Source organism: Saccopteryx leptura, chromosome 7 (genome assembly GCF_036850995.1).
Source record: "Saccopteryx leptura isolate mSacLep1 chromosome 7, mSacLep1_pri_phased_curated, whole genome shotgun sequence".
Lineage (NCBI taxonomy): Eukaryota > Metazoa > Chordata > Mammalia > Chiroptera > Emballonuridae > Saccopteryx > Saccopteryx leptura.
This window is the reverse complement of record NC_089509.1, coordinates 85,891,410-85,909,135: the sequence shown is the minus strand read 5'-3', so window position 1 is coordinate 85,909,135 and position 17,726 is coordinate 85,891,410. Positions and strand designations below refer to the sequence as shown.

Below are 17,726 nucleotides of genomic sequence, written 5' to 3'. Positions count from 1 at the left end.
ATAGCAGTAGTTTAGGCCAGAAAGGATTTATCCAATTAAAATTATGGGATGAATTTTGGCTGGCAGAATGTAATTACCAGCCTTGGAATGGATCCAGGATCCTGAGGTTAACACCCCTCCTCTTGCCAACAGCCCTCCTACCTGCCAACACTCTGAGATGGGGAAGGCGGGATCTGACACAATCACACATAATACTGTTGTGACATCTAAGTACAATGATGATGATGTGCGAAGCATCATGAACCTGATTTTTTTTTTAACACTCATTATGTTACTTATTTTTATGCCACATTAGGCTAGAAACCAAATGTCCACATAAATGTTAATTTCCCCAAATCTGTGTTTAAAAAGTATAATTAGAAAATAAAAAATAGATTTAAAAATTAATTTATTCCATCAAAGTAGTTATCTAGTGATTATATCAGTTAAGGAACAAAATTGGATCAAAATAGTGACATTGAACTGTTGCTACATTTTTTTTTAAAAAAGAGCAGGTTCTTATTTTTTGGAAGACTAGTATGTTCTCAAAGTTCACTGGCCTAGAAAGAAGGGAAATGCTTACTGCTTGGTTCATATTGGTTGTAACTTTGACTAATGGTCATGTGCAAGTACTGCTTTTATCCTGGGGTGGGTCCAGTTCATTTTTACAAGGACTCGAGGGTAGTATTTCTCAGGAGGGAATCTACCAAAGGAGTGCGTGTGCACGCCCCTGGGCAAACCGAAGAGAAGAGCCCCCTGCTGGCGTATGATCAATGGTAATGACCACATCATTGGAGTCTACTGCCCTTTTAGAAAGTCATTCATTCACCAGAAAGAATTGTGGAGACGAGGAGACAATTCTAAAAGGAACGTTAAGCTTTCCTGGACGCGGGAGCGGGAGATCGGGGCCGGGGTCAGGGACAGAGTCAGGGTCACGGAGAGAACGGCAGGCTGGAACGCGCCCAGGGCGCCCGGGAGGCGGAGCTGGCGGCGGAAACTGCGTACCGGTCACGAGCGGCGACTCCGGCTCGGTGCCATCCAAGCCCGCCGCCCCTCCGCGCACGCAGGTCGGTTCTCCTCCCCAATCGCCGAGCGGCCGCGCGGCCACAGGTTCCGTCGACGCCCCGGTCCTTCGCCGCTCGCAGACCACGCTCCTGGCGGACCTCGTAGGGGCGGCCGGCGTCCCCCGGGGCCCTCAGGCTACCCTTCGGTCCACGTGGCCCTGGGACACTCCATACCGGAACCGGGGCGGGGCCGCGCAGAGGGGGCCCCACCGCTGGTTCCAGCCCCAGCACACGCTTCCGTCTGGCTGGCGAGTCTCTCCGCGTCCCTGAGAGTGCTGATGGTCGTGCGTGCGCCGCAGGCAGCAGGTCCGGCGGAGCCGTCGCGAGCGGCTCCACTCCGCACTGGCTCTGCGGCTGTCTGCCCCGGCGAAGCAGGTTTTTGGTCTGTCGCCGGAAGTCACCGAACGGTGATTGAAGGGACCGGCGGTCTGAGATCCCACTCTCCCAAAAGTGTTTGAAGGGCTTGCCCTGGGTCACTTTATTAGAGGAGAAGGGAGAGAAATTCTTACCCTTTTGACTAACAAGCCTGAATGCTTTCCAAAAGCCTGGCACTGCGGCTAATTTCAGCTTTTGCTGTGAAGGTAGATTTTCCTAACAGCATCTTTGTATGATTTAGTTGTCCACAGGGAATCAAACTGTGGAATGAGAAGATGAAACTAATCCTTTCTTTTTCACTGTTAGGGGTTGCCATAAACACCATTTGTTAAAAAGCGTAATTATGTTGGGAAAGTGCCTGATGAGACAATTAAGCTACATAAACACACCGAAAACAAATGAAAGCCAGAAGACGCCCACACCCCTTGTGTAAAGCAATTTTTTTGGTTTACATAAAAACCAGAGGTCTGAGGTGGTTTATTATAAAAATGTTATTAATGTCTAGAAAAACCTAATGGCTGTATATTTATGACTTTGTGATGCGATGATGGTCACAGTATGAAATCCTGAACTGACCATGAGCCTTGTACTCCCTCTAGATTAAGATGACTAGGCCAACAATCCTAGCGAACCGAAGCCAGTGGATTCATGCACTCAGAGCTGTTATTTGCACCCAACACGTTTAGCTTAAACTCGTAAGCTTAAGGTTTATCTCAGAGTTGGACACCATTCACTGAAGTATCCCCCACACAGAGAACATTACTTGACACAAAATTACCTTTGTCAAATATATTTTGAATGAATTCATGAGATTTACGTTCATTTTTAGATATGATAATTAATAACCCAAATATGATTGGCTGATCTTGAAAAGGGAAATTCTTTTCTTGTTATTTATTTATTTTTTCTGAAGCTGGAAATGGGGAGGCAGTCAGACAGACTCCCGCATGCGCCTGACCGGGATCCACCTGGCACGCCCACCAGGGGGCGATGCTCTGCCCATCCGGGGCATGGCTCTGTTGCAACCAGAGCCATTCTAGCGCCTGAGGCAGAGGCCACAGAGCCATCCCCAGCGCCCGGGCCATCTTTGCTCCAATGGAGCCTTGGCTGCGGGAGGGGAAGAGAGAGACAGAGAGGAAGGAGAGGGGGAGGGGTGGAGAAGCAAATGGGCGCCTCTCCTGTGTGCCCTGGCCGGGAATCAAACCCGGGACTCCTGCACGCCAGGCCGATGCTCTACCGCTGAGCCAACCAGCCAGGGCAATTTCTTGTTATTTTGAGTTATTTAAATTTGTCCAATTCATATCATTTGAGGTCTGCAAATACAATGACTTGAAAATGCCTTTCTAGATTACTAAAGAGAATCAAAGCAACCCCCAAAATGTGTGTAATTAATCCATTTTCAATGAAAGAATTAGTCACGTTTTTGGCATTATTGAGTAACATACCAGAGTACATGTCAGCTTTCAGTTCAAGGTACAGAGTCCTGTGACATTAAACTGATTTAGAAACTTTGGAGCTCAAAGTGCAAGAGGTACTTAGTCGAACGGTTGTCATTTAAAGCCCCAAAATGATCCTATTTTTTTGCTAGAGGAATAATTTTTATAACAATCAGCATATCGAACATCTCCATCATTCCTCTTTTTTGCATTTTCCTAGTAAGTCTCATTTAACAAAAAGGATCATGCTTATTTGTTACATAGTGAAGACCTGAAAAACGGATAAACTAGGGAAAGCTATGCTTAAAAGGGAATAATATACTTCAATGAAAAGGTTTCACTTACAGGACAGAATTCAGGCTGAAAAACTTGAAGGATATTTTCTAGTGTTGTTACTATGCTCATCTGTGCATATGTGCATGACCACATATATGTGGTTTCCTGATGAGTCAGTCTGAGGATTTTTATCATTTAGGTGTCCTCTAGAAATGAGAGTGACATGTTAATATTATGACTAAATTATTTCCAAAGAGCTAGAACTTCTTTTATGCTTAATAAATATGGAAATATGAATAAATTGTAGAGACCGAAATGAAGAAAAAGATTCTTTTTTTTTTCCCTATTCTAGAAACAAAATCAGCATGTCTTCCTCCAGATTGGGGCTTCGTTTGGCTGCCTGTTTACTAAACATTTCAGAAGCCAGAAGAAAACACATTGTTGAGAACATAGCAAGAGCAGCTCTTCTTGGAAAACACGGTAGGAACAACAGATGATTGAAGTGGATATGTAGAGTTTTGATAATATAGTAAATTTTGCACCCTGCAGACAATATCTATAGAGCACTCTTTTTTTCTTCGTCGATTTCCCCCCTTGTTCTGGAGCTGTTGTCACAGCTTCTGCAGGACTCCAGGACACTGAGATAGAGCAGTTATGCAGATGTGCACATATGGTCTCTTCCAATGCCTGCGTGTGCTCAGCAGCGCAGCTCTTGACACTGGAGGCCGAGAGTCTGAGATGCCCACTGTTCAGGATACTGACAGGATCCTGAGAAGCGTATAGTTACATAAAGGTTGAATGTTCCCCTCATAGGGCGTTTATTGGGTCATTAATAGAATGAGCATAATTGGGCATTATGCTTTTTATTCAGCAGGTTACATAAAAAATAAACTTGCCAAATACTGAATACCAACTACTTCTCAAAGCTATCATTACAGCATTATTATTTCTATTCCATTTTCTCTATCTAAAGACTTAGGCAATTGCATTTCAGTGATGTGCGTAAGATCACTTAGCAATTCAGAAGGTTGGAGCTCAAGACTCACTACTCCTCCGGCCAGTATTTGTTATGAGAGATACCACTCTTTTTTTTTTTTTTTTTGAAGCTGGAAACAGGGAGAGACAGTCAGACAGACTCCCGCATGCGCCCGACCGGGATCCACCCGGCACGCCCACCAGGGGCGACGCTCTGCCCACCAGGGGGCGATGCTCTGCCCCTCCGGGGCGTCGCTCTGCCGTGACCAGAGCCACTCTAGCGCCTGGGGCAGAGGCCAAGGAGCCATCCCCAGCGCCCGGGCCATCTTTGCTCCAATGGAGCCTCGGCTGCGGGAGGGGAAGAGAGAGACAGAGAGGAAGGAGGGGGTGGGGGTGGAGAAGCAAATGGGCGCTTCTCCTATGTGCCCTGGCCGGGAATCGAACCCGGGTCCCCCGCACACCAGGCCGACGCTCTACCGCTGAGCCAACCAGCCAGGGCCCACTCTTTTTTTTTTAACTCCTGTTGAAATGTTCATGTGAACACAGTTCTAGACATTTGTTTTTATACACAAACACAGTATAGTTACAGACCTACAATTATTTAAATAGAAAACTTCGTTATTAAATGAAATTTTTTGACAACAGATAAGCATTAGGACCATAACCCTAAAGCATTTCAGACAGTGTATTTTAATTTCTGATTATTATTTTTAATGTAGTTACTGCTTTTCATGAGAAAGAAGTGTTTCCTTCAGTCTATTTCTAATGATAAGCACATTTAAATTATTGTCTTGCAACTTTGCAGGAGCTGGGAATGTCTATGAAAATTTCTGATAATTGCTGAAAAGAAGAACCCTCCGGAGTCAGTATAGGGCTGTGCTTGTGCATTCTCTGTAGGAACAGCCCACTTGGGCAACTCATTGTCAGACAAGTACATCTAATGGATTGGGTTACCGGTCTCTGTGATTAAGTGAAAGTGCAAAGACATTTGGGGAAGCCACACACTGATGGACACTGAGTTGTCTCAACTCACAGTTTTTATCAGCTTATTAGTGGCAGCAGCTCAAATGGAATTATAGCTATTATACTCCATTACAAATACCAAACAATTTACTTCCACTGAGATTCAGACTGACAGCTCCTCCTGCCAGCAGTAATTTTTTGTTCTATATGCATGCTTAAGAAATTGCAGGAGAGAGTGTTTCATTTTTTCAGCATTTCATTCAATTGAGTCATATGAAACTGAGAATAAAAGCTTTTCAGAAGAAGATTTAGGGTGAAAAAACAAAATCATCTCTTCTAGGAGCTAGAGTATATTGAAAATACATTAAAAAGGAGGTTGTATGACCTCGTTCTTGCTTTATCTTTTATAGTTATAAAAATGCGGGGAAGGTAGTACTAGTTAAGAAAATGACCTATTGTTTTACCAGTGCTTTATAGGCATTTGTTTTTAAGTGAGTGGAATAAAGCTGTATCGCCTATAATTTTTCTAATTAAGTAATATGGAAACATTTAAATGGCCAAAAAGGTCTTAGGTAAAGAAACCTGAGTTATAAATTTTAGACCTACACTGGGGCAGGGCTGTGTAGATGCTCATTTGGCTATGAGTGAGTGACATAAGTTTATCTTTTCACGTTATTAAAGTTAATAGCACAGGGCTGCTGTAAGCTCTGTAGTTCCTGCGTGTAACTTGTTTTTCCTCTCTTCTGAAAAGATTAATTGTTAAGCTGCCAGGGGACAGGGCGACAAAGGTATAATGGCACAGTGAAATGTTTAATTACCGCCTGAAAACTTTTGTCCTTCACTTTGAATTTGCTCCTGCAGGCTTAAGGGGGACTTTTAAGGGGCCTGAACCAGGCTCGTAAACTTCAAAAATAACCGGGGTTATGTGTGGCCGCCATACAGGGTATGGTGGCTTTCTCCTCCAGGTTACACATTCAAGTGAGTCACAAGCCATTGAAAGCTGGAAGTCATTAACATTGAAGGCTGTTGGTGGCCTCTGAAAAGGAGATGGTGGAATATGAACGGTTTCTAATAGACAGGTGCATGCGTCCCAGAAACCTCTGCTTTAGGCATTAATTGGCCTATCCTAGTTTTTCCAGATGGCAGATTTTTATCCAGTTTGATTTCTGGGTTTGGGAAGAAAAAATGATAAGGCCTGGAAGATGAGATTGATAAGGAACAGAATTTAGGGAGACATGATGTGACAGTTGAAAGAAGAAGCTACCACCTAGAATGAATTAACATATATCAAAGGCTAGTGTCCAAGCTGAGCCATCTGGTTATAATAGGAAGACTGTAAGAAATGGAGATTACGACCCTTAAATTTCATGATTAGCCAATGTCAATTCATAGCTCACATCCCAGAATTTTTCTGTTGAATTAATTTAATATTATCAGAAGAAATAAAGTATTAAGGCTTTATCACAAAAAATAATTCTTGCATTTGTGTTTTTTTCTTTATAGGGAAGAAACATCCTAAAGTGTCAGTGCTCAATATATTTTCTGATCAAGACTATAACAGATCAGTTATCACAATAGCAGCTTCTGTTGACGAATTAGGTGAGATTGCAGTTTCTTTCTTTCTTTATATAATATATATGTCTATGATTAAGGATAGCGTTCAGGTAGATATGAATGCTCTTTAATCACTGATTTCCTGTGCAAATATGAATAGTCCATTACTTGCAGAGTTACTTCAAAACGGCATTTCATCATTTTTCTGAGCATACACATCTCAAACATTTCTCATTTCTTCTTCATTAAAATGAAACTTGGGGTCCAAGAGTTAATACCATTCTTTCCCTGAAGATGATCACATATACTTTGTGGTTGAGAAAAACATCTTCAGTTTCTAACCTGTGGAGCAATAGTGTTGAAGTCAGCCTTGATTTCAGTAAGTCATCGTAGAATGAAACATGCTAAGCAGTCGTGTTTTGAGTTGGGAGCCTGAAATCGTGAGTTGGTTCATGGGTTGGAATGAAATGGGTTCCATGTCTCTGTTGTCAAGTTTAGTGGGACTTGAATTTGAAGGATCATGATTGTTTAAACAAAAGCCTGTATTATCTTAATATTGTTTAGTAAAGGAATCAAAATATTTTTAAATAAACTTTATTTCTTTTAATTTTTTTTTTTTTTTTCTGAAGCTGGAAACGGGGAAGCAGTCAGACAGACTCCCCCATGCGCCCGACCGGGATCCACCCGGCACGCCCACCAGGGGGCGATGTTCTGCCCCTCTCAGGAGTCGCTCTGCTGCATTCAGAGCCATTCTAACGCCTGAGGCAGAGGCCACAGAGCCATCCCCAGCGCCCGGGCCGTCTTTGCTCCAATGGAGCTTCGGCTGCAGGAGGGGAAGAGAGAGACAGAGAGGAAGGAGAGGGGGAGGGGTGGAGAAGCAAATGGGCGCTTCTCCTGTGTACCCTGGCCGAGAATCGAACCCGGGACTCCTGCACGCCAGGCCGATGCTCTACCACTGAGCCAACCGGCCAGGGCCAAATAAACTTTATTTCAATTCAGTGGATTGTCTTTTTCCAAAAAGTGTGTTTGAGGAACAAAGAGCTGACTGAAAACTCCCAACAAACAGGACAAATTATTTTGCATGTTAATCATAAGATGTAAAGTTTGCTTTTTTGTTGTTTATCTCTCTTGCTAAAATTGTCAGAGTAAAAACCTAAAACTCTTAATGCTAATGAAAACTCAGAATAATAACAGAGAACTCTGAAGTGTCTTTAATATGTATTTAGATAAAACAACTTCATGAAAAGTCTAATTACTGGACAAGAGCACAACTGCAATACATATGCTTTTAAAACTTTATGTTTGTGTATATATTTTAATATCAGTTTATAAAACATTCCAAAAATAAAGAGGGATTCTATCAGATTAATTTGATAAAACTAAAAAGTTTTGAAGTAACCTATTGTAAAAAAATACAAAGATGTTTAAGACTAGTAAACATTGTGTAACTTCTCCACATTTGGCGAACTGGAAGAAATGTGAAACTTTATGACAAGTGAGAGGTAGTACAAAGGGGAATGTTGTATCTTTTTTTTTTTTTTCTTAAGCCAGAGAGAGAGACAGAAAGAGACACACAGAAAGGGACAGACAGACAGGAAGGGAGAGAAATGAGAAGTGTCAACTTGTTATGGCACTTTAGATGTTCATTGATTGTTTTCTTATATGTGCCTTGATTGGGGGTTCCAGCTGAGCCAGTGACCCCTTGTTTAAGCCAGCAATCTTGGTCTCATGCCAGCAACCTTGGACTTCAAGCCAACGACCTTTGGGCTCAAGCCAGAGACCATGGGGTCATGTCTATGATCCCACGCTCAAGCCAGCAACCCTGCGCTCAAGCTGGGTGAGCCCATGGTCAAGCTGGTGACCTCGGAGTTTCAAACCTGGATTCTCAGTGTCCCAGGTCGACACTCTATCCACTGTGCCACCTTTTGATCAGGTGGGAGATATATCTTTTACTGTTCTTTATTTTGGATGACAAAAATCTTCTTAACAGATTACAATAGAAAAACAACTATTATTCAGAGTGCTGCTTCTTTAGTTGTGTTTGCAAGTTCAATGAGTGTTTTTTGCAACTTTACCATTTTAAGGCAATTCTGTTCTGGCTGCCTGCTTGGAGGCCTTCCAGTCTATTGATATGGAAGTTCAAGAGGGAATCCACCCTTGTTTGGGAGCAGTGGACCTGATTCCCATTTACCCTCTCTCTGATGTTGGAGTGGAAGAGTGTGGAGCTGTGGCCAGAAGTAAGAGAATGTTTGGGGTAGTGTGTTATTTCTTAACAGAAACCATTTTTTACGAATCAGAACAGCTTGCGACAATATAATCACTCTTCAACTCCATGGGAAAAGTCAACCTTCAAGACTTGTATCAACAGTAAGATTTCATGGGTGATGGTGTGGCACACTGTGACTATGTGACTCCTCCTTCCACTTTCCAGCCGTGACATCGTGGAACACGAATAGCTGTGGGATGCAGCGAGTCAATCATTTGTCCCTTGCAAATTCATGATGGGTCACGAGAAAACAACAGTAGTTTCTAATGAGTTCTTTAGACTCTTCGGGGCAGAACGATGCTGTGTTTTGCCCATCTGTGTCTTATTTTCTTGAGCAGGGGTAATGATGAGGTTGAAAAACCACTTAAATGTTAACTCCTACCCCTTTTTCCTCTGACTTTTTTTTTTCTTCCTTATGCACAACTCTCTTTAAGATTTCCTTTATAACTGAACTATCACATGCTTGATTTCAGCCCCAGGGGTAAGTTTAATTTGGAAATTTTGAGCTATGTCACTTGAGGTGTTTTTGAATTAGGCAAATTGGGAGAAAAGAAAGACCTTTTGCCTGGACTGTCTAGCTGCTCCCTGGTTAATTACGACATGCAGAGGCTCATAACCTTCGGGGAAAAGTTTGCCTTAGGATAATTGCATTCTTCTCTGTATGACCTCAGAAATCCTTCTATGATGTTGCCTCATTTTTATTTAATAGTGAATGTCTAACATTTGGGATGTAGATTTGGAGTCTAGCTGAGCTATATCAAGCACCAGGAATAGGAGGAAATCAGACTGGTTTTCAAAGGAGAACCTCACTGTTGTGCTGCATTTTAATATGACCCGACAAGCTAAGGATTACTTCCCAGCAAAATATTGGCCCAAAATTTGCTTTACTTTTTATCCAAGAAAAGGTTAAAATTCAAAATGGGGGAAAATATGTTTCACACAAAAATGAAGAGTTCAGAATTGTCCAGACCAGAATAATGATTTTAATTGTCTTCAAAACAATTATGTTCAATTACATTAAATCTCAAATTAGCCATACATGAAGTTTTTCATTACATCAGGACTAGTCCACTCCAGATGTTCGTCCTGCAGAGGAGACAGTTGACAATCGGAGGGTCTGGACATGGTGTTTTTCCCTTCCCTTACCCTTTTGCTTCATTGGCAGCTACTGTACCTCATGATTTAAACATGGACATTTCTAATTAAACAAGAGCTCAGCTGCATTCTTGAACTAATTTATAACATTTGATTTGAAATGTAATAGCTTCAATCTTCATCTGATTAAAAACAGTCATATACTGTACATGGTTACTATTTTGATGCTCCAACATGCAGTTTTTATTTTTATATTCCCCTTTCTGCACAGCTGTTCATCTAATATCATCCAATTTTTTTTTGTTTTTTTTTTTTTGTAACAGCATGCTCAGACATTCTTATAAGGCAAAGTATTCAAATTCTAGGATCTGGCTGTTCTCCAAACAGTGAAGGGATGTTTTTTCACTAGGGTAACCCCTTCTCAGGGTGCCCAACTTTAAGTTAATGATGTGACTAATTTTCTTTGGAAAGAAGGGCAATGGAGAACAGTCCAGTGACATAAAAGATAGTTAATATTGATAATTGATATTCATAATTCATATATGCTCTGTGTGCAAAAACTCTGAATAATACATTTCAGAACTTTTTTTTTTTTTTTGTATTTTTCTGAAGTTGGAAACGGGGAGGCAGTCAGACAGACTACTGCATGCGCCTGACCGGGATCCACCCGGCACGCCCACCAGGGGGCGATGCTCTGCCCATCCGGGGCGTCGCTCTGTTGCAACCAGAGCCATTCTAGCGCCTGAGGCAGAGGCCATAGAGCCATCCTCAGCGCCCAGGCCAACCTTGCTTCTAGGGAGGAGCCCTGGCTGCGGGAGGGGAAGAGAGAGACAGAGAGGAAGGAGAGGGGGAGGGGTGGAGAAGCAGATGGGCGCTTCTCCTGTGTGCCCTGGCTGAGAATCGAACCCGGGACTCCTGCACGCCAGGCCGATGCTCTACCACTGAGCCAACCGGCCAGGGCCATTTCAGAACTTTTTGACGTCAGCTCTAAGCTTGCTTATACCTTAAGGAAAAGGTTCTTAAAGTGAGGTTCAAAATTGGTATTCAGGAGACTTATAAATGCTGTCAAAATCATTTGCAAAATTTTATGCATGTGCTTTCTTGTATACATACAAAGACACATACACTCACACACAATTTTTCATATAATTTTAGTTTAAGAACGTCTAGACTCGCAGGGGTCTCCAAACTTTTTACACAGGGGGCCAGTTCACTGTCCCTCAGACCATTGGAGGGCTGCCAAATACAGTGGTCCTCTCACTGACCACCAATGAAAGAGGTGCCCCTTCCAGAAGTGCAGTGGGGGCTGGATAAATGGCCTCAGGGGGCCGCATTGTGGCCCGCGGGCCGTAGTTTGGGGACGCCTGGTAGAGTAAAGGGCACAGCAAGCGGAGAAGCTCAGAGGTGAGAACAGCCTGGGCTTCAGGACCTGCAAAGGACTTCAATGTGGCTGGCCAGAACTTAGAGATAGAGTGGGATGAGAAAGGCATTTCTGGGAATATTAAGAAATGAAGTTCAAGAGGTAATTAGAAGTCATATCATGAAGTTTTATATGCCAGGTCAAGGAGTTCAAACCTTATAGGAAAGCATTGGGAACCATTGAAGAGTTTTAAGCAAGAAAGTGGTCTGATTGGCTTGAATTTTAGGAAGATCACTCTGCCTACATGATAGAGAATGGACAGGAAGCAAGCAGATCAGTTTGGAAAGTTGATGGTGGCCTAAGATACTAGAGAATAGAGACACTCCATAGGATGTTGGGAGTGGGGAACAAAACAGTGGTGTGTAAGTGTCATCACTTACAAATGATGGAAGGAAAGAGCTTTGAGGTGAAGGCGCATGAGTACGTTCTTTACCTGCTGCCCTTTGGCGTAGAATGAATGCACAGTTGAGACTAGGAGACACATAGACCTACTCTATTATTTAAGGCAGTGGTTCTCAACCTTTCTAATGCTGTGACCCCGCAATACAGTTCCTCATGTTGTGGTGACCCCAAACCAAAAAATAATTTTGGTGGCTACTTCATAACTGTATTTTTGCTACAGTTATGATTCGGAATGTAAATACCTGATATGCATTATGTATTTTCCGATGGCTTTAGGCGACCCCGCTGGGGTCACGACCCACAGGTTGAGAACCGCTGATTTAAGGCTTACCAATTTTTAAAAATGTTTTGGGATTATGTCCTACAGGGTTTGTCCCCAAACTTAAAGTAGTTCATAGCCCACCTCTTCCCCTCACCATACACATTCAACTTCCTTCTCTCCTGAGCCAAGTACTGTATTTCCCCATGTATAAGATGCTCCCATGTATAAGACACACCTTAATTTTGGGAACTGAAATTTGAAAAAAAAAATGTATTACATAAAGTTATTGAACTCAAGGTTTTTTTCTTTTTCTTTTTGTTGTTGTTGTTGTAAGATACCTGAGAGAGACACAGAGAGGGACAGATACGGACAGACAGGCAGGAAGGGAGAGAGATGAGAAGCATCAATTCTTCATTTCGGCTCTTTACTCTCCTTAGTTGTTCATTGATTGTTTTCTCATATGTGCCTTAACTGGGGGGAGGGGGGGGGGGCTACAGCAGAGCAAATGACCCCTTGCTCAAACCAGCGACCTTGGGCTCAATCCAGCAACCTTGGGCTCAAGCCAGCGACAATGGGGTCATGTCTATGATCCCATGCTCAAGCCAGCAACCCCATGCTCAAGCTGGTGAGCCTCTGCTCAAGCCAGATGAGCCTGTGCTCAAGCCAGTGACCTCGGGGCTTCAAACCTGAGTCCTCTGCATCCCAGTCCAATGTTCTGTCCACTGTGCCACCGCCTGAACTCAAGTTTCATTCATCATAAAATTCATACAACTCCTCATCACTGTCAAAACTCCCATCCATTAGCTTGTCATCATCTGTGTCTGATGACGAATTACTGTCTTCAACAATGAGCACAAAAACAAGCATGAAAAAGCAGGAAATGAAAGTAAAAAAATCTATAACCACTGTTTAAGAAGCATCCAGTTTTTAGACCCCAAATTTTTCGAAAAAGGGTGCATCTTATACATGAAGAAATATGGTACTTTCAGCTTTCATTTTATTACTTAGGATCAACTCCAGATACCTAAATAAAGGCAATTTTTAGTTTTTCAGTTTTAGGCATTGTCTACTGACTTCTTATTGCAGGTGATGAAAATTTAGCTTTCTCTTACCCCACCTCTCGTTTTGAATACACACACATGCACACGCACACACTCTTACTTCCCAATCCTTCCTTCAATATAGTTATTTCAAAATTTGTATCACTACTTGGTGATTATAATATTGACTATATAATCATTATCCACAATGAATTATTTAAAAATTATAATTTTATTCTTTCTGAAAAGCCTTTTATTTATTTTTTGCTGGAGTTGATCATTATCTTTTTGACTGATGACTTGGTATATCCACTTATCACTGGTTTAGCCTCAAACTCTGTTAACATTTCTCCATGCATTCAGACACAACAAACACCCCATATATTGAGTGTTCTATCAATTTCATCTTTTTAAAGAAACATCTTCTAGAACTCTCTGACTATTTCAGTTAGGACTGTTTATCCTCGGTTTGTTGAGCATAACTGTCACCCTGGGATCTCCTCGTTGCTCCCCTATCTTTCTCCATGGAGATTCCCTGGTTCATGAATCTCATGTGTTTTCTCTCTCTATCTCTCTGTCTCTGTCTCTTTTAGAATTTATGTCTTTGTTTTGGTGGATACCATGCTCTGGTAGCTTTCAGGAAAAAGGGGCAGTACTTTTCCAACACCTTGAAGTTCTGAAAATGCCATTAGTCTACCTTCCCATTTAATTGTTAGCTTGGCTAGGTATAGAATTCCAGGTTAGGTTAGAAATAATTCTCCTTTATTTTAAAAATATTGTGTCATTGAATTCTTCTTCTTTCTTTCCTTTTTTTCCCTCTTTTTTTGACAGAGAGAGAGAGACAGACAGACAGACAGGGACAGACAGACAGGAAGAGAGAGAGATGAGAAACATCAATTCTTCATTGCAGCTCCTTAGTTGTTCATTGATTGCTTTCTCATGTGTGCCTTGACTGGGGGGCTACAGCAAAGTGAGTGACCCCTTACTCAAGCCAGCAACGTTAGGCTCAAGCCAGTGACCATGGGGTCATGTCTATGATCCCACGCTCAAGCCAGCAACCTTGTGCTTAAGCTAATGAGCCTGCTCAAGCGTGATGAGCCTGCTCTCAAGCCTGCAACCTTGGGGTTTCAAATCTGGGTCCTCTGCATCCCAGTCTGATGCTCTATCCACTGTGCCAGTGCTTGGTCAGGCTGAATTCTTATTTTCATGTTGCTGTTGAAACTTATGAAGCCATTACAATTCCTGATCTTGTATGTGATCTGTCACTTTTTTCTGGAATCTTGTTAGATCTTTACTTGGTTTCCAGTTTTGAAATTTCTGTGATGTTTCTTTGTATGGGTCTGTTTTCATTCATTGTCCTGGAGACTTAATAGGCCCTTTGCATCCTTAAAACTCTTGTCCTTCAGTGCTGGGCAATTCTCTTGAGTTATTCCATTGATGATTTATTTTCCCAGTTTTTTCTAGAAGCCCCATTGTTTAGATGTTGTAACTCTTATACTGATTCTCTACATTTATTTTGGTTTTTTTTTCTATTATTTTATATTTTAATACTCTCTTGAAAATTTTCTCTATTTCCCAAGTCTTCAATAAGTTTTATTTCTCCTGAATTAGTTTACAAGTACTTTTAATTTACTCCATAAATGTTCCTTTTATTATTATTATTATTATTATTATTATTATTATTATTTTAAGTCATGGCCTTGTCTCATGTATGTAGTATCAGTGACTAAGTTTTGACATTTTCTTCTTCCTGAACGTGTCTGCCCTGCAGCCTCCAGCCCCAGCTTGCTTTTTTTGTTTGTTTAAAAGGCTTTCCTCAGGGTCTGATGAGCCATGGTTGGCCGCTTCCTCTCAGACTGGACGCTAGAGACTGAATGGATGCTCTGAGTATGTTGATGGGGTTTTTTAGCTCTAGGTTGTTTCTTTGAGGACCTCTTATGTCTTTTTTTTCTTGGTCCTTTCTCTTGGGCTAGTCGAGTTACCAGCAAAAGATCTTCCAGTCTTCAGCCTGGAGTGTAGATGTAGTTGTCTTTATTTTAGGAGCTAAACTATGGAAGAGAACTAAAAAGGTCTCAGCATTTAGCTTGCAAATGTTCTCTTAATTCCCGTCTTTTCATTAGTCACCCCTGCCCTCAGTGGTTCCAAGTGTCCTCCTGCCCAGAGCCCTTGGGTTTTACCTCTTCTTCTGCCACAATGGGGACTGGGCAGTTTTTTTCCTGTCTGTGTGGAGAAGGTGGGGATACAACTGCTGCTTAAACAGACTTCCCACCAGTTTCCCTGCTTTGATCTTTGCCTTTACTGCCCCTTCTAAAGTGAGGCTGCCAGTTCTGGGGACTGTCAGGTGCCTGTGGTACAAGTCTGGTTGCTGCTGTTCCTCTTGATGCCTTGAGTCTGTTAAATAACCATTATTCCTATATCTGCTCTTCCAGGTCCAATATGATTACCTCTTCTTCCTTTTCTATTTGTTTGAATGAGTCAATGCTTTCTAAAAAGTACCTCTTTACCATCATTTTCCTGGGATTTTGTGAGGAAATGAAAGTAAACATAGGGATCCACACTCCCATCTCTATTTGGAAGGTCCTGCTTCTCTAATTCTTCTTTATGATTTTTAATTATTCTGGATTCTTCAAGAACAATCAATTCACCTAATTTGGAATCAACGGTAAATTTCCAGGAACATTATTATTTCCTCTGACATCTAATTCAATATTGAAGATATCTAGTCTTATTTTCTGGATTTGTATACATTTTTTATGGACAATTTCTCTGAAGGATTCCTGTATGTCAGAGTGCTTCCTGTATATTTTCCACTTCTTCCTTAGTGTTTTCAGGTGTGGGAAACATACAAGCCTTCATGAGAAGGATGGAGTGAGAATGGAGGGGAGGGGTCATGGCAGAAGGTGCTCTCAGCTCTTCTCCCGATGATTTCCCAATGAAAAAGGGCTTACCTAGCATATAAATTCGTAACATTCAGCTTTAAAAGTCTGGACCATAGGTATGAATTTTGTAAATGATATGGAAACTTGCTTTTTGTTTTATGTCATTAATCAAATGAAGTAATGTTTGTAAATGCTATATAAATCAATAATATTTAGAAAGATAAAGTGCTAGCTAAGTTAATTCTAGGTGTAAAGAAATAGCTTCTGCACCATTGATTTTTTTTTTTTATTTATCTAAAAATATATAAAACATTAATGAATTTGATTAGAGTTATCAGCCTTATTCAGTGTTTTCTCAAGCATTTTTTTTATGACTTGGAGGACACGTGCCATGACAAATTCATGCTACATCGACACTTGTGTGATAGTCTTGAGACCCTTTGATTACTTTATTACAGATTGTGAAAACATGGGCTGATCTGAAAAATCAGGGACAACTTTTCACTTCAAGAATTTTCTACTCTGCTTCTCCAGTTGCTATGGAGATTGTCTCATAAAGCAGCCTTGGGTTTGGTTGAGATTCGTTGATTTAGATTCTGGGTTCTGCTAGAGTTCTCTCCGCCATCAGTATTGCCCTCATTGCCATAGTGTAAAGCACTAGTTGATTTTACAAGCATATGTTAACATAGTTTTAGGACGTAGCATTTATTTTGAGAATTGTATAATACTGCCACCATATAAAAAGCTGAAAAAACAAGGGGTGGTGCATTGGGAGAGTACTTAAAATATTAAGATCAGTTTCTGGGGACTTTAGTACATTTTATCTATGAAGGAGAGTGACCAGGCTGTCCATAAACGCACACCGCTACAGGCTTCTTAAATAAACAGGACTCTGTCTACCACTGTAAAACAGAGGTACTGATGAGGACGGAAAAAGCCAAATGGAAGAACAAGACTGCACCTACTTGTTCTTCTGGCAAATATCGACAAACGCAGCCACACTTGAAAAAGCTACTTATTTTGGCTCTGCGGTAATCTGCAGTCCAAGCGAGTTAAAACCCCATGCGGCAACTCGCGACCAGAGCTGATAGATAAATGGTCTTGCCTTTAGTCCTTGAGATGGATAATTGTAAGGTCCATTTCAGCAAGGTGCAGCTCCAGTTGCTCAGAGCAATGACTAGCTTGATAGCTTCCCCTCCTCTTTATTTCACTCTTAATATATATTAAGTAGGGTTTGTTAAAAATATTGACAACAATCAATGTACTATAAGAATCTTCTAATTGGAATGAGTGAGTGAAGTGCTTGAAATCTTGCTGCCTGAATATATACTTCCTGTAATTCTTTGTTAGTTTCAAATTCACTTAAAAGATTTAGAGTTTAAAACTGGGAAGCCCGTCTCCCCATTGCCACTTCACCTAGGGGAGGGGCCTCTTAGAACACTCAGGAGTAAGCCAGGCATTACCGTGGGAGTGGGAGACGTTCATTGTCGTTCACTCCTTACTAGCAAAGGGAGCCTTGGGGCGCTCAAAGTTTAGGGGCTGCAGGTTTTCTGACTTTGAATAGTTGTCTACAGCCCTAAGAGATTAGTTTTATATGATCACTGATGGTGTTTTGAGAATGTGGATCTAATAGGGGATTTCTAACAGGTGATTGATACTATGCTAACTTTTCCAGCTCAGGCCCCCTTGACCTTGGTGAAGCTTTTCCTGAATTTCTTTTCCTTTTTACACCTGCTTCCT

At 41.6% G+C, this 17,726-nt stretch overlaps 1 protein-coding gene across 5 annotated transcripts in view; it reads left to right on the top strand.

Moving 5' to 3' along the window:
• The first annotated feature begins 964 nt into the window (after window positions 1–964).
• FTCDNL1 (formiminotransferase cyclodeaminase N-terminal like) overlaps window positions 965–17,726 on the top strand; it is a 38,604-nt gene continuing 21,842 nt past the window's right edge. For 2 of the 5 annotated variants that reach the window (XM_066345309.1, XM_066345305.1), the window contains exons 1-4: window positions 1,487–1,624; window positions 3,483–3,610; window positions 6,572–6,667; window positions 8,707–8,859. In XM_066345309.1, the coding sequence (XP_066201406.1) occupies window positions 3,496–3,610; window positions 6,572–6,667; window positions 8,707–8,859 (364 nt within the window). In that variant the 5' untranslated portion in view covers window positions 1,487–1,624; window positions 3,483–3,495. Of the gene's footprint in view, window positions 1,047–1,339; window positions 1,451–1,486; window positions 1,625–3,482; window positions 3,611–6,571; window positions 6,668–8,706; window positions 8,860–17,726 lie in introns of those variants that run through there. The other 3 variants (XM_066345306.1, XM_066345307.1, XM_066345308.1) reach the window with 3 other exon arrangements.